Source organism: Chiloscyllium plagiosum, unplaced genomic scaffold, assembly GCF_037043375.1.
Source record: "Chiloscyllium plagiosum isolate Xiang-an unplaced genomic scaffold, Cpla_swu_hap1 HiC_scaffold_4, whole genome shotgun sequence".
NCBI classification, from domain to species: domain Eukaryota; kingdom Metazoa; phylum Chordata; class Chondrichthyes; order Orectolobiformes; family Hemiscylliidae; genus Chiloscyllium; species Chiloscyllium plagiosum.
In genome coordinates, this window is record NW_028270142.1 from 9,999,953 (window position 1) to 10,016,463 (window position 16,511).

At 40.4% G+C, this 16,511-nt stretch overlaps 1 protein-coding gene across 3 annotated transcripts in view; it reads left to right on the forward strand.

The window, feature by feature from the left end:
* sulf1 (sulfatase 1) overlaps nt 1-16,511 on the forward strand; it is a 388,338-nt gene that overhangs the window by 247,710 nt on the left and 124,117 nt on the right. For all 3 annotated transcript variants that reach the window (XM_087985955.1, XM_087985957.1, XM_087985956.1), the window contains exon 4: nt 6,411-6,651. In XM_087985955.1, the coding sequence (XP_087842081.1) occupies nt 6,480-6,651 (172 nt within the window). In that variant the 5' untranslated portion in view covers nt 6,411-6,479. The remainder of the gene's footprint in view (nt 1-6,410; nt 6,652-16,511) is intronic.

The following is a 16,511-nucleotide window of genomic DNA, read 5'->3' on the forward strand; positions in this document are numbered from 1 at the left end:
TCCCACAAATGAATAAATTACAAAAAAAATGAATAAAAGGCAATCCCGTTTATCTTTCATTCAGACTGTACCTCTTTGAGGTTAAAAATATTTGCTTTGATCAACAATAATTCTACAGCACCTGTAACACAATGGAACATTCCAGAGTGCATTGCAGGAACATTATAAAATGAAGTATAACACGTGAGGTGATATTAGGGCAGATGAATAGAAGGTTGGATATAGAGGTAAGCTTTCAGAGATTGGATGGAAATGAGGTATAGACGTGGAGTAGTGTGAGCAGGGATTTGCAGAGCTTTGGACCTAAGTAACTGAAGGCATAAATGCTGATGATGGGCCAATTAACATTGGGAATGCATAAGGTATAAGAATTAGAGTTTTGAATCTCAGAGGGTTGTGGGGTTGGAGGATGGTGGGTTTGGAATATATTTCAGCAGTAAAGAGACACAAAGCCATGGAGGGATTTGAATACAATAATGATGATTTGAAAATCAAACCTTTGTTTAACTGGGAGTCACTGCAAGTCAACGAGCACAATGGGGGTTGCTGCATGTTAGGGCAGCAGTGTTTGGATGGCCTTATGTTTATGAAGGGTACAACGAGTGAGACCAGACAAGGATGCATTTGAATAGTCAAGTCTTGAGAAATGAAGGCTTAAATGAGGGTTACAGCATCAGGTCAACAACACAGTATACCTTTCCCTTACACTAACCTGCCCTCTAAGTATACCTTGCCCATGAAACCACCTCATCTTCCCTTAGTCCAATTTCCACCAAACTGCTGGACACCCAACCTCCCTTGCTAACTCTGATACTAGCCAATACTGTAACAGGCTCTCTCTCAAGCTTGTTTCCCTCTCTCTCTTTTAAGTCTGTTGTCATCACTCATCACCTTAAAAATCAAGTCTTGACCTCTCTGTGCTTGCAAACTAACATTCCATAAGAATGCACTTATCAGGAGCAGGAATAGGCCATTCAACCCCTTGAAGACATTCTGGAATTCACTGGGATCTTGGTTTATCTGACTGCAAACTCAAATCCATGTTCCTACCTACCCTGCTAACCTTCCTATTCCTTGCTTAACAAGAATATATCTACCTGTGCCTTAAAAATATTGAAGGACTCCTCCACCACCTTTTCATGGAGAGCGTTACAAAGACTAATTACCTCCTTAGAGAAGAGAAAATTCACCTCATCTTTGTTTTAAATGGGGGGCTCTGATTTTTGAGCAGTGACCCCCCCCCAGTTCTAGATTCTCCCACAGCAAGAAACACCTTCTGCAAATCTGCTCAGTCAAGAACCTTTCAGATTTTATATGCTTCAGTCTGGTTCTCTCTCACTGTTGTAAACTCCAACAGATACAAACTTAGCCTGTTCAACCATTCCTCAAGAGACAATCTGGCCATCCTAGGTTTTAGTCTGGTAAACCTTCTCTGAATTATCTCCAACACATTTGCATCCTTCTTTAATTAAACTCATTAACACTGTGCACAGTACTCCACATATGGCATGACCAGAGCACTGTATAATTTGTATTCAGTCTTCCTCAGAATAAATGCTAAAGTTCCCTTCGGTTTCCTAATTACTCACTGTACCTGCAACCCAACCTTCTGCCATTCATGCATGCAGACACCCAGTTACCTCTGCATCTCAGAGCTCCAAAATCTCCCATTATTCCTCCTCAATTTCCTCTCCAAAACTCATGAATATGATGACACCCAAGTCAGCTCTTATTTTCCTGGAATTTCACGTTTGAATCTCTCCAAAAGTCACAAACAATGTCCTGTGTGACCATGACTAAGGCAACCTCTCCCCCTTCATCCTTCTCATCCCATCTATGCTCTTTGACATGGTTAACCACAGTGTTCTCCCCCTAAATCCTCTTCTCTGTCCAGCCAAGTGGCATTGCTCTCAAGTGCTTCCTTTCTTATCCATCTAATCACAGCCTGAGAATCATTTGCAATGGCTTCTCTTCCTCTTTCTACATCATTATCTCTGGTGTTCCCCAGGGATCAATCTATGACCCAGCCCTTTTTTTCATCTATATACTGTGCCTTGGCAATGTCATTCAAAGGCACAGTACTAGGTTTCACATGTAGATTAGATTAGTTACAGTGTGGAAACAGGCCCTTCAGCCCAACAAGTTCACACTGACCCACCGAAGCGCAAACCACCCAGACCGATTCCCCTACATTTACCCCTTCACCTAACACTATGGGCAATTTAGCATGGTCAATTCACCTAACCTGCACATTTTTGGACTAAAGGAGGAAACCGGAGCACCCAGAGGAAGCCCATGCAGACATGGGGAGATTGTGCTTTGGTAGCACCCAGCTATACCTCACCACCACCTGTCTGGACTTCTCCACTGTTGATAAATGATCAGACTGCTTAACTGATGCTCTGTATCGATGAGCAGAAATTTCTTCTAATTAAATATTGGGAAAATTGAAATTGTTGTTTTTGGTCTTCATTCAAAATTCCATTCCTTAATGTCTGCCTCGATTGCTCTCCTTGGTAACAGTCTGAGATTACAGCAGTCATTTTGCAACCTTGGTGTCACATCTGATCCTAAGGTGAGCTTCCGATCTCCTATTCATGCCATCTCTAAGACCACCTATTTCTACCTCCATAACATCACTGCCTGTAACAGTATTGGCTAGTTTCAAAGCTAGCAGGGGAAGTTGGATGTCTAGCAGTTTAGTGGAAATTGGACTAAGGGAAGATGAGGTAGTTTCATGAGCAAAGTATACTCTGAGAGGACATGAGAAAGAATTAGAGATAAACCGGAGCAACATTCAGGACTGGCAGGTTTGAGGGCAGGCTGGTGAAAGGGAGAAGTAGCTAATTGGGTTGTCTTAACCTTAGTAACAAAGAGGACCATGAGCTCCTCACACTCGTTGGTAGTGAGAGTTTAGGGGACAAAGGAAACAGATTTGAAAAGGCACTCTGCAGTCAAAGAAGTAATCCAAGTGTTACCTTTACTTTCTAATATGATTCAGAATAGGAAACCTGGGGTATACAGCACAGAGACAAGGCCATTCAACCTGGCTAGAACATGGCAAGTTTATTCTTTACTCCAGCCCCTTGCATCTTTTCTCATCTAATTCTACCATTGTAACTGTCTTTTCCCTTCTCCTTCAAATGCATGTCTGGCAATTCCTAAATATAGTGAGCAGTTTTAGCAGATGAGAGATATTTTGAATGTAGGCTCTTTGCTATATTTGTGTGCGTGTATGAATTTTTGCTGCTGCAAGCAGTGAAACGTTTGCTATTGAGCATGTGGTAAGGTCTTATACAATAGAACACATAGATAAACTTCAAAGAACAGGGATGTTTGAATTGTTTCGAAAATAGTATTAAAGGGATTTTGGAAAAGTAGGAGCGTACCGCAATGTAAACTCAACAGCGTGGAATGAATGTAAAATAGAACAGTGACCCATGCGATAGCTGAGATTTGTGTACAAGTTCTAGCATTTAGCTATATTGTTTGAATGGGACTGCAGCAAATAATGATAGTGCACGGTTGGCTAAATTATTTCAGATTGTTGCAATACTGCTTTCTCTCCTTCACTGACTTGATTCTAGAGAAAATTTTCTCGCTGCAAGCTCAGGCTATTGTCAGGCATGCCATCAGTGTTTTACTGTCGTTTAAAGGGAATGGGTTTCAGAGACTTTGTGAAGTGTCAGGAGATTGTCTCATAGCACGCCACACAAAAATACTGACATATCCTTGAAGACAAACACAACATTTTGTCAGTATTAATTTTGCAGCTTTATTTCCTACAGCGACAGGAAGGTAGTCTGTGTGGGGATGTCAGGTTTGAAAAGGTCAGTGCTGAATGGAGAATTGTCCATGCTTGAAGTTGTGTCTTCGTCTCTCACAACTGAACAACTTCATCCCAGGTATCACTGGCTCTCCTCCAGCTGAAAAAAATGATACTTCAGGCTTGGGCTGAATTAGAAAGCCTGGCAATGCTGTTCTGTTCTTTCACGTTGTCACTGAGGTATGATAGCCTGACATTTGCAACCACATACCGAGAGGGTTTATTTAAAGTCATTGGTGCCAGTGTTTACTCAATGCAGTCTGAATAACTGCAGCAGTTGAGTCAACAGTGTGTGCAAAGTTTGCTGTACATCATTAAATGCAGGCAGTGAGGCCCAGAGCACATAGCAACTGAACATTTTCATTTCCAGAAGCTTGGTTCATTCTTTTTTTTTCAAGTAAGTGTTATTAAAGAATTTTATACTTTGTTTTCTCAGCATCCTGGAAACTTGTGATGATATTTGCAGGTTATTTTTACATTATTTTATAATGTGTTTTATTGTGCAGCTGACTGAAATGTAAATTTTTGCACTTTTTAATAAATGCTAATCTATCCTACATTGTTACAATATTGTTCTATCAATAGGGTAAGTGGTGTACAGGTATGATTACTTTCAACTACCGTCACACACCATTAAGAAAATTCTTTAACGCTTTGAAGTGTTTTCTTTTGCACTGCACGATTCATCGACACTGCTGATGTTAGACAGAGTTTAGCATCCATTCCCTGTTAGGAGATGCTATGTTGTTTTTTTCTCTAAAAATGTTTCATCAATTTTTATCCTTTACTTTATGAATTTAAAGACTTTTAAAACATGACTCTGCTTTTGAACCGACCGCTGTGTTCATTACTCAGTATACTGTATAAAAGCCACCAGCATCAAATACTTATCCATTAAGTGCAAAGCAGTCTGCTTGACCACTGAAGCTTGTAGAATGGGCAGTGATCACACCAGCAAAAGCTGCTGTGCGCAGTGCTGCTTAGTAATGCAGCGATAATCATAACATGTTCCAGATTTTCTGAATCTTTACACACCTCTTCCTGTAAAGCCTCCAAGGTTTGAAGTTTCATCAAAAAGAGCTAAAGGTAATGGAGTATCTTTGAAACTGGAGAGATTTTTCCTCTGCTGTCTGAATGAATCAGTGCATCTCTTTTAGTAATGGACTCTGCTGCACCCACAAGTATACTTGCATCCTTTTTTAAAATTTTTATTAATGATATCTTTAATATAAGCTGTGTGTCTTTTTGTTCCTTTTATTGAAGTAGCTTTGATCTCTTAGCACTGGCTGCTGTAACAGCAGCTATTCATACGAGAGCACAAGGACAAAATCCCAGGTGTGAGAACCCGGTCTTTGGATGAACCTCATTAAATGTTCATTTAGACCATTTGATGGTGAAATTCATGTGCCATCTCCTAATTGCTATGCTTGCAAATGTTAAATTATAATGGACTTTTGCCCTTTGAACGGAAATGGTATAAATGTGCCTGCTTGTCTTAAATGCCTTTGTTAAATAGCCTTTTAGTAAGTCGCTAATCACTTTGAACTATACACTCATTCAGTTTTCAATCCAAGTGAATTCTTAAATGTGTAAAGCTGCTAGCGTGACAGCTGAATGCAGGAAATGTCAAAGTGGAGTAAGTTACCTTTGGTCTGAGGTCCAATCAATCAATTCTGTAGCAGATGGAGTTGGATGGATTTGTGGCTAAATCACCCCTTCCCCCTCCTGTGGTTGGAACTAAGGGATTTTTGAACAGTGGGAGCTGATTATTGCACAAGTATAAATGCAAGTGAGCGCAAAGCCTGCATGCACCTTCAAATGACAGGAGCTCAGCAAAAGTTCATGGTGCTGTGAGCTCACATTGACTGGTCGTGGCTGGCTGATGTACAATTAGAGGTTTCAGTAACGAGGAAAGAGACGATTTCTATCACTCAATGTGTTTCTTGTAAGAAAGGTAGTTTGAGAACGTTCATCACTGCGTGCTAGGACTGGAGCCATGAGGCAAGTGAAAGGGATTAATATTGTGCAGGTGCAAAGCCAGGGTTTGAACATTTTGAATATCAAAAACCTATTGAAGGTTTCAGTTGACAGTTCATAGAATATTTCATTCTAAGATCATAGGCATGGATATTGTTTCAGAAAAATTCTACAGTTTTGAGGTGTTTGGAAAGAAAAAAGAGAATTATATGGTGAAATTCTTTGCTTGATTAATCTAAAACATACATAACCTTGATTCCTGGCTTTATTTTGATCTTAGTAATAACAAAATTCTTTGATAAAATCTGTACTGTTCAATGCTGCATTTCAGTGTCACTATAACTTGGTAATGATTTTCTACAAAAGGAATTTTACATGTATACTCCTGTTCATTGTTAATTATGATAATTTAGTTTGTTTATATGGATTTCATATCAAAGCTGATCTTTAATTAACTTTTTACTTTCAAGAGCACCTTGTTTGTGGTCAATAACGTTTGAAACTCCAGAAAACGTCTTCATTTTAGCATTCTTTAACCTTTTTGTATAGCTTATAAGTTTAATTATATTGAAGCTGGTTCTATTAATTCGTTCCACGTTAATTACAGATAATCTGATAAGAAGTGGCAAAACCAAAGATACTCTTGTTTCCTTCTTGTGGTCTCAAGCAAGCTGACATGAAAGTCTCACCACTTATTCTTCTTTTGGCCATTCTAACTGCTGAATTGATTGGAGTCTTTGGTACAAGCATAAAGCCACAGCGTTTTAAAGGACGTGTACAGCGTGACCGAAGAAACATCAGGCCCAACATTATTCTTATCATCACAGATGATCAGGATGTGGAGCTTGGTAAGGATGTTTCAATTTTATTATTTGCTAATTGTCTCTCCTTTCATCTCCTGAAGACATGATGTGGAGGTGCCGGTGTTGGACTCGGGTGGACGATGTCAGAAGTCACATGACACCAGGTTATAGTCCAACAGGCATATTTGAAATCACAAGCTTTCTGAGCGCTGCTCTTTCGTCAGGTGAAGAAGTTGTGTGACTTCTGACTCTCTCCAGAAGCCAGGCATGGGTATGGGTAGGCACCCGCTTAAATGAATGTGTGAATGTGGTATTACAAACTATTGGGGTTACGACAAGTCTAATCCCATCAGTTCTATCAAGGGTCACTAGAAAACAGTCAGGAGCAGAAACGCTCATTTATGTTCTCTAACCCAGGGGCATTGAGGCTAATGCTAGCATTCCAACTGTAATTGTTTGACATAAGAAAATATAGCACAAGGCAGAATTGAACCTACCATCTACAATTGTGTTTGCCTTATTTATTCATTAGCTAGATTCTCTGGGGCAATTTTGGCCTGTGCCCCAATGCAAATAGATGATAGTGAATATCTAAATGGATTTTTATTTCTGCTAAAGTCAACCAAATCCGAATAAAGGTCTGGAGTGATGTGAAGTATGTTGCTGATGCATCATGGTCCATTTTACACCATCACACGTCACAAAGTTATCCACTGAGAGTCATCAGGGAGCTAAGAAGAAATGAAGGGCTCCATTTTGACTGCGAAAGAATGAAAGTTGGATGGACAGTAAATAGGAGTTTCACCCAGACTTGTCAATCCCTGTCATGAGAGTTAAAATATACCTCTTAATTTTCCGTTTCTAAGTTTTTAATTTGATTCGTAAATAGAAACTGACTCACCTCCCGATACATTGGGTAGAAAAGTAGGGAGATGAAAACAGATCCAATCAGGTTATAATCATATTCTCACATTATTCATATTTTCTGCTTGAGGCAATTGCAAGGTCCTCTGAAGTGTGAACCCATCAAGCTTGCCATTGATCCATACACATGTGAATTTATAGTATTAAAGTACAACATTCTGTCTCTGACACTGGGCTTCTTATATTGATATTTTCATCCCCGGCAGCACTGGGAATTTGATGCTTTCCTCCTGACACTGCAAAGCTGTCAGCACTGATTCACTCTCTAAAAGATTGATGTTTTTTTTTTCCATATGTTGATATATAAAGATGAATTGCTGCTAAAGTAATAGCTCGTGCATCTGAGGGTATACATCTGGACAGTTCAAATATCTGAATGAGTCACACAGCCTCTTAATGTGCATGTGGATGTTTAACAGCTTGGAAAGCACTGATTGATAAATACTGGAGGATGCTTCAAATTGTGGTCAAGTGTAGCACCTGAGAGCAAGAGCTGCTCTGAGATGCATTTCAGATGTGTATACAACTCCAAGCTGGGCTCAGCCTTGAAATATATGTTGTAGTGCACCAGCCCTACCTGGTCTTTGCTGTTTCTTGTTTCACATCAATTTATAGCGTCCATTCCTATCTCCTGAATATTTCTGTAATTGTGTACTTATTTATCTACCTAAGGTTTTTAAGATTCTTTCTTGTCTTGCAATCATCAGGACAGAATCACAAGAGTACCAAATTTCAAAAGGAACATCTATTTCTTGCAATGCGGATATCCTGGGGACTATCGAACCAGGAAACTGTCTCAGGATAAGGGACAGACCATTTAGGATTGAGATGAGGAAGGATTTCTTCACTTAAAGGGGAGTGAACATGTGGAATTGTCTACCACAGAAGGCTGTGGAGGCCAAGTTACTGAATATATTTAAGAAAGAGATTTCTTTGAAATTTTAAAGGCATCTGGAGGTATTGGGAGACAGTGAGAAAATGGCATTGAGATAAGGGATCAGCTATTGTCAAATTGAAAGGTGGATCATGCTGTAAGAGCTGAATAGTCAACTCCTGTTCCTAGTTTATATTACATAAAAAGAGAGTGCGTCGATTGTTTGGTAAATGAATAGGTGAGGCTTCGCCATGGAAATTGCAGCAGGGAATGGTTGTTCCCCCGTTGTCCAAATGAAAAAGTGGACAATTCCTGAACATTTACTTTATTATTGCCTTGCTTGTGAATACATTGCAACTTCTTGTAAGTGATCCACATTGTAAACCTGGCTGATAATCTTAAGTAAGTTGATGCTGTCATTCATTGCACCATTGGGAATGTTTAGTAAATGTTGTGCAACTGTGATATGATGTCTAATGTTGGACACTGTGCTGATTTAAATTGACACACAAGCTGAGAAGTGCCTTCTCCCGAGCAAAATGTCAGCCAGTCAGAGTCCATTTGCCAACCAATCAGCACCCTTTTGCTCATTGAGTGTAAATATTAGTTCCCTTTCAAATTTGGTATTGTTTCAATAACATGTCTGTTTCAGTTCTGTTCTGACAAGTGATTACGTCTCTAAGTATCTATATGAATGCAGGTGAATTGGATACAAAGGGAAGTTTAACAAATTTTTCACTCAGTTAAGGATTCTGCACACAAAAAATGCACATCATATGCTGAGGCCAATTATGTACATGGTTTTGTCAGTGAACAGACCCTTCACGCTGTGTGTAAACTGAAAATCATATGTGACCAAATGACCCCCACACTGGAATTCTTGATGCGTGTTTCCTGAATAAAATCCACTTTTAATTCTCTCTGCCTATCCCACAACTTGTGAAAGTGAAAATGTGACTTAATCTACAATCATAAGATCAAAACAATAAAAAAAACCATTAGGTCCATCTAAACCTGTCCATCCAAACTATCGGCCCATCTTACAACAAAAATTATGTCAAAACACGTAAGGAGTCTGAAGGTTCTAACAAGTACCTTGTTTTAAACTTATCTTTATAGAAATATTTCAAGTTGAGATTAGTTGTCAGTAAAACTGAAGGATGAGCCAGTTGACATCTGAGCAGATACAAGTGATATGATTTGACACAGACCACATCCCCTTTTAATTTTCCCACCTTGGAACCATAGAATCAAATAGTACAGAGGGGGTCCTTTGGCCTATTTAATCTGTACTGCCAAATATAGACTGCAGGTGCAACCTAATTAGTTCCACTTTCCTACACAACCCATAGTCCATAACATCCCATTGTTGACCACTTCTATGTCATGCTGTCGCATAACTTTATCGTTAACTATCCAAAGAAACACTATGTATTTTCAGCAGTGAATTCTGTGCTTTACCCATTTACCCATTTAAAAGCAGCCTACTAATGCTCCTATAAGGGTGCTGTCACAGACTGTTCCAGCAATGGCCCAGGAAATAGCTGTAGAGCTGGCAGGAGCAAGAATTCCTCCCTCTTGTAGATGCAAATTTTAGAATGTGACCTGCAACTTGTCTCATTCATTGAACTGCTGCATTTTTGACTGTCTACTTTGAAAAGTTGCCTGGGTAGGTTAAGGGATCAGCTAGCACGCTCCTGCTTCCTTCCCATTTTGCCAATCCCTTTCACCTCCATCCTTTTCTTAGTCAATGACATTCATTAAAGCAGGCATGTCAATCATTATTTTATTACCTATGTGCAGTGACCTACACCATCTATGTAGAATTTTATCCAGCCACTTCTAGATTGTGCAATTTAGTTTCTTGGCTGCTTTTTCAGATTCAATTGCATGTGCATTCCAAGTTGGTGACATCTGCAAACTTGACAGGCTTACATTGATTTTCCGAATTCAAATAATTAATACAAATTAGAACCAGTGGGGATCCCAGCATCAATCCCTGAAACACTCCATTCAATATTCCCTCACTCTGCCGCACATTAATTATACTGTTGTATAACCTTTTGCCATGCTGTTAATCTCTTTTCAGCTTTTTTATTGGGAATCTCCAACATCTCTAAGCTTAGGAGGTAGTTTGCAATTTTTTTTTGTTCAAATGCTGTTTGGAACTAGAGCACACAGCAAGGTGTTCCACTGTTCCAGTCAGGAGATCACTTTCTCAAAAGAGTCAGATGGGATATTAAGGCAGAATATAGCCTTCTGATTCTATATTTATTATTTTTTCCTAGATTGTCATCATTTGGAAGCCCCCAACTTTATTGCCAACAATCTGTTTTAATGCTCTTGCCATTTCTACTAAAAACCAAACAAAATTGATTGGGCCTGTTTTGGAACTGAAGTAACTGCACAGAGGCCAGTGAAGTCACCCTTTATTTACATGTGCACAGTATGTGGGCTGTAACCAGTTAGCTCAGAGCCAGTCCCTAGAATGAGGAGACTCTCTGAATCTCCTGTTTATAACTGTCAGCCAGGGCTCCCTGATTGGCACCAGTTTAATAACCCCAATCAGGGATCTCATTGTCAATGAGTTCCACTTGGCCCTGGATTGAATTATTATTGAACTATTGAAAATAGTTATTGTATTAACATGTTTCCTACCTAATAAGTCACATTATTAATTTATTTAAACTTTCTCACACTGGTGCTTATTAATGTAAAAAAACATAAAAATTAGTTCGTCCAGCTCTTTTATTTTAATTCAAGATTTCTCTCAGCAGCCTGATGATCTAATTGTGAAGTGGTCCAAATATATCTGTATTGAATTAATTTCCTATGAAACTTAGACAGTAGATTCAGTGGCTGGTGCAGCATAGCCTAACCTCAGAAATTGAGATATGATAATGTAGTTTGGAGCTTTCAGTGCAAGTTGCTCTTGATTGTCCACCGTTGATTGAGTAGGATTGCTTATTTAGTGGCCCATCATGTCGTGGGTTCAGACCTTCCACCAAAGATTTGAGCACCTGTCCAGACTTTTCAATAGTAGCAAATCTGCCTCTGATTCCTGAAGACATTATGACTGACTGCGATGAACAAAGTGATCAACTGGATACATCGGGGTGAAAGTCATTCAGTCCACTGAGTCCACGCAGACCCTCCAAAGAGCAACCCACCCAGACACACCCCCATCCCTGTAACCCTGCATTTCCCATGGTTAACCCACCTGCCCGCACATCCTTGGATACGACGGTCAATTTACTATGGCTGATCCACCTAAACTGCACATCTTTGTGCTGTGGGAGGAAACCCACACAGACAAGGGAGAAGATGCAAACTCCACACAGACAATCCCCTGAGGGTGGAATCAAACCTGGATTCCTGGTGCTGTGAGGCAGCTGTGCTAATCACTGAGCCAACATGTCACCCTATAGCATGGTGCCATAAGCAGTAGATTAATAAAACACAGGGCAGAACTTCACCAGAAATCGGATAAGTGTCAATTTTGACAAGCTTCATGGAGGGTTTCTCTTTGTGAGGACTGGTGAGTTTTAGCATGCTTTCTTCCCAAACTCACCTTGGTGCTCCACTTTCACGTTTTCCCATTTGACAGAGACAGAAGTGCAGGCCGCAGCCAGGACTGCTCAGAATTCCTGGTGCTCACATCACTTTTCGAGCCCAGCTCGTGCTCCTGGCCAAGTGCTGGCAGTCTGTCAGATGCCCCAAACATGGCAGACCAAGGGCAATGGCTTTGCCAATGGAAACCTGCAGGCTCTGGTGGACAAGGATGGATGACATCACTGCTCTGAGATGTTGGTACCTGGCGAGCAAGACAGAGGACCGGAGATGTAAGCAATGAGCTGGAGTTGTCACGTTACCCTGACTTTCATGTTGGTAACTGTCGCTGTCCAGCTCTGTCCAATGTGTGGGAGAACGGAAAGCTGAGCGTCAATGAGGTGCGATGGTGTAGAAAGGGAGATGTCGATTCATACTAAACCATGAAAATAGGCTTCTTGCTGCTCATTGGCAAGCACTTTTTGCTTGAAATCAGGCATCGCCTACTGCCAATCTCACTCAATTTTCCCAATTTTCTTGCCAGTGGCTTAGAAGTAGGAGCAGGAGTAGGCTACTCAGCCCATCGAACTTGCTGCTCCGTTCATATGATTGTGACAGCTCGTAGCACAACATGATACACCGCCCCCTCTCTCTCCCCACCATATTTGATGCACCATATTTGATGCCTTCAGTGTCGAGAAATCAAGCTACTTCTTTCTTAAATATATGCAGTGACTTGGCCTCTTTAGTCTCATGTGTGGGAATGTACTGCATATCCAGTGACTTGGCCTCCTGAGTCTCATGTGTGGGAGTATATCGCATATCCAGTGACTTGGCTTCTTTAGTCTAATGCGTGGCAGTATACCGCATATTCAGTGACTTGGCTTCCTTAGTCTAATGCGTGGCAGTATACCGCATATTCAGTGACTTGGCCTCCTGAGTCTCATGTGTGGCAGTATACCGCATATTCAGTGACTTGGCTTCCTTAGTCTAATGCGTGGCAGTATACCGCATATTCAGTGACTTGGCTTCCTTAGTCTAATGCATGGCAGTATACCGCATATTCAGTGACTTGGCCTCCTTAGTCTCATGTGTGGCAGTATACCGCATATTCAGTGACTTAGCTTCCTTAGTCTCATGTATGGCAGTATACCGCATATTCAGTGACTTGGCCTCCTGAGTCTCATGTTCGGGAGTAAACTGCATATCCACTGACTTGGCCTCTTTAGTCTCATGTGTGGGAATGTACCGCATATCCAATGACTTGGCCTCCTGAGTCTCATGTGTGGGAGTATACCGCATATCCAGTGACTTGGCCTCTTTAGTCTCATGTGTGGGAATGTACCGCATATTCAGTGACTTGGCCTCCTGAGTCTCATGTTCGGGAGTAAACTGCATATCCAGTGACTTGGCCTCTTTAGTCTCATGTGTGGGAATGTACTGCATATCCAGTGACTTGGCCTCCTGAGTCTCATGTGTGGGAATGTACCGCATATTCACCCCCTGCCAAATGAAGAGGTGTTGCCTTTTCTCAGTCGAAAATGACCCACCCCATATACTGAAACCATAATCCCTGGTTCAAGTTTCCCCAAACATGGGAAACATCCTCCTTGCATCCAGTCTGTCTACCCCTGCCAGAGTTTATACACTTCGATAAGATCTCCTTTCATTCTCCTTAACCCAAGTGAATATAGTCCCAGTAGAACCAATCCCTCCTTATACAATGATCTTGCCATCTCAGGAACCAATCTAGTGAACCTTCACTGGACATTCTGTATGATAAATATATCTTTTCTTTGGTAAGGAGTCCAAAATGTCACTCAATATGCCAGGTGCTGTAATCTTTTTGTTATCATTATTATGAGTGCTTTTAACATTAGGATATTATCTATGTTTATTCTTACAACACTGGAGAGAAAGATATGGCCCCAATAAGATTGGATAAGATTGGATTATTTACAGTGTGGAAATAGGCCCTTCGGCCCAACAAGTCCACACACACCCTCTGAAGAGCAACCCACCCAGACCCATTCCCCTACATTTACCCCTTCACCTAACACTACGGGCAATTTAGCATGGAAAATTCACCTAACCTACACGTTTTTGGACTGTGGGAGGAAACCGGAGCACCCGGAGGAAATTCACGCAGACACAGGGAGAATGTGCAAACTCCACACAGACAGTTGCCCAAGGCAGGAATTGAACCCCGGTCTCTGGCGCTGTGAGGCAGCAGTGCTAACCACTGTGCCATCATGCCGCGCCATGAGACTAAGGAGTTTAATATACAAAACCTTAGAATTGTAGTATGCTTACATCTGAAATGGAGAGGCACTTGTGTCCATCTTGGATCGCAACAGGAACAATTTAATTCCTCTTTTTCCTGTGCCCTTACGCCATACACCTCAGATTTCTATTTCCCTTCAAACCCTTCTCTAATTCCCTTTTGAAAAGTCTGACTAAATATTCGTCCATCATTTTTTCAGGCAATGGATTCTTGATCGTAACCACATGTTGTATTAAGAAGTGTTTTTTCTACATGCTGTCTTTAATTCTTTTGCCAATCCCTTTAAATCTGTATTTTCTAGTTGTTGACTCTTCCACCATTGTCGATGCTCTATGTACTGTGTTCAGACTCCGCGTCATTTGAACAATTCTAACAAATCTCGCCTCATCCTTCTTTCAGGAGATAAAATTTTCAGCTTCTCCAATATATCCAAGTAATTGAAGACCTTCACCATTGAAACCATTTTTGTAAATCTTCTTAGCACTCTCTCTGAAGCCTTCAAATCCTTCCTAAAATGCCATGTCCAGAATTGGATACAATACTGTGTTGAAATCAACTAGGTAAAAACAAGGGCTGGAAACCAGATCTCCACCCTGCAGACACTCTGCTTCTATTCCTGATGAAGGGCTTTTGCCCGAAACGTCGATTTTCCCGCTCCTCCGATGCTGCCTGAACTGCTGTGCTTTTCCAGCACCACTCTAATCTACAATACTATATTGAAGCCAATCCATTGTTTTATAGTTCTAATGGCCTAGAAGGCAGTCATAGACATATAGTGTGGCAAAAGACCAAGTTTCCTAAACTAAACTAGTCCCACTTGCCTGCGTTTGGCCTGTATTCCTCTAAACCCTTCCTATTCAGGTATTTATTCAAATTACTTTTAAATGTTGTAACTGTACTTGCATCCACCATTTCCTGTAGCAGTTCATTCCACACACACAACACCCTCTGTGTGAAAAAGTTGCCCTTCAGGTCCCTTTTAAATCTTTCTTCTCTCACCTTGAAAATATGGAACTTAGCTTTGAACCCACCCACACTTGGGAAAAGATTTTTGCTATTCAACTTATCTGTGCCCTTCAGGATTTTATAAACCTTTATAAGCCCAATACTCCAGTGAATAAAGTCCCAGTCTATCCAGCCTCTCCTAATAATGCAAACCCTCCAGTCCAGGTAACATCCTGGTAAATCTATCTGCCTTTTTCACAACATTCCTAATCTGATTTGGCTCTTTGTGCATATACTCCCAGGTTTTCTGTTCCTGTACCCCCTTAAAATTGTATACATTAATATTATATTGTCTCTTCGTGTTCTTTCTATGAAGTATGCCACTTTGCACTTCCCTGCATTGAATTTCATCTGTCATATGTTCCATGTTTTGTCACCTTCAAACTTTGAAACTTTGCCCTGTACATCTGAGTCTTAGTCAATATTGTACATTGAGAGAAAGTAACGTTCACTTGGGAACACCACTATATACCTGCCTCCAGTTGAAAAAGCAATTGTTTCTCCTTATTCTCAGTTTCCTTTTACTTAACCAATCTTATAGCCATAATGTCATGGTCTTTACTAGCATTTACACTTTGCTGGTAAGCCAGTTACATAATACTTTATCAAATGCCCTTTGGAACACCATATGCATTATATCAATGGTATGCCCCTCATTAGCCTTGTCTGTTACCTCATCCAAAATCTGAATTAAGTAAGTTAAATACGTTTTATTCTTCACAAATCCACGTTGTGAGTAACTGTTAATTTTGACCTATATTATTGTTTTAGAAAGCTTTCCCACCACCATGGTTAAACGGACTGCCCTGTAGTTGTTGTGTTTATTGTGTAACATTGAAATTCTGCAACCTCTGGCACTACCCTGGAATATAAGGAAGATTGTGAAACTGCCTGTTGTGCTACAAACACCTTTAAACACTTGCCAGTTTACTCTCCCAGGTACAGTCAACGTCTTGGAACATCTGCTGCACAATTTTCAAGTATGGCATTTTTTTAAAATCACTTATTTTACACAATAAGTATAAAAACTTGCATATTGGAAAACATTATACATAGTCAAATACATGTCATCTAGCCATTTGTCAAACTGAACAGAGCTCAGCCATTCTCCTCAGTAAAATGTAGTCCTCCCAGTTCAGAAAAAAATGAATACATCCAAACTCCATACACCACCAGTATAACATTGAATCATTTGGACAGAAATTAAAAATAGTATTAAAAATATAACCATGTTCATAAGAGCACTGATGTGGGCAAACTGGATCTGGA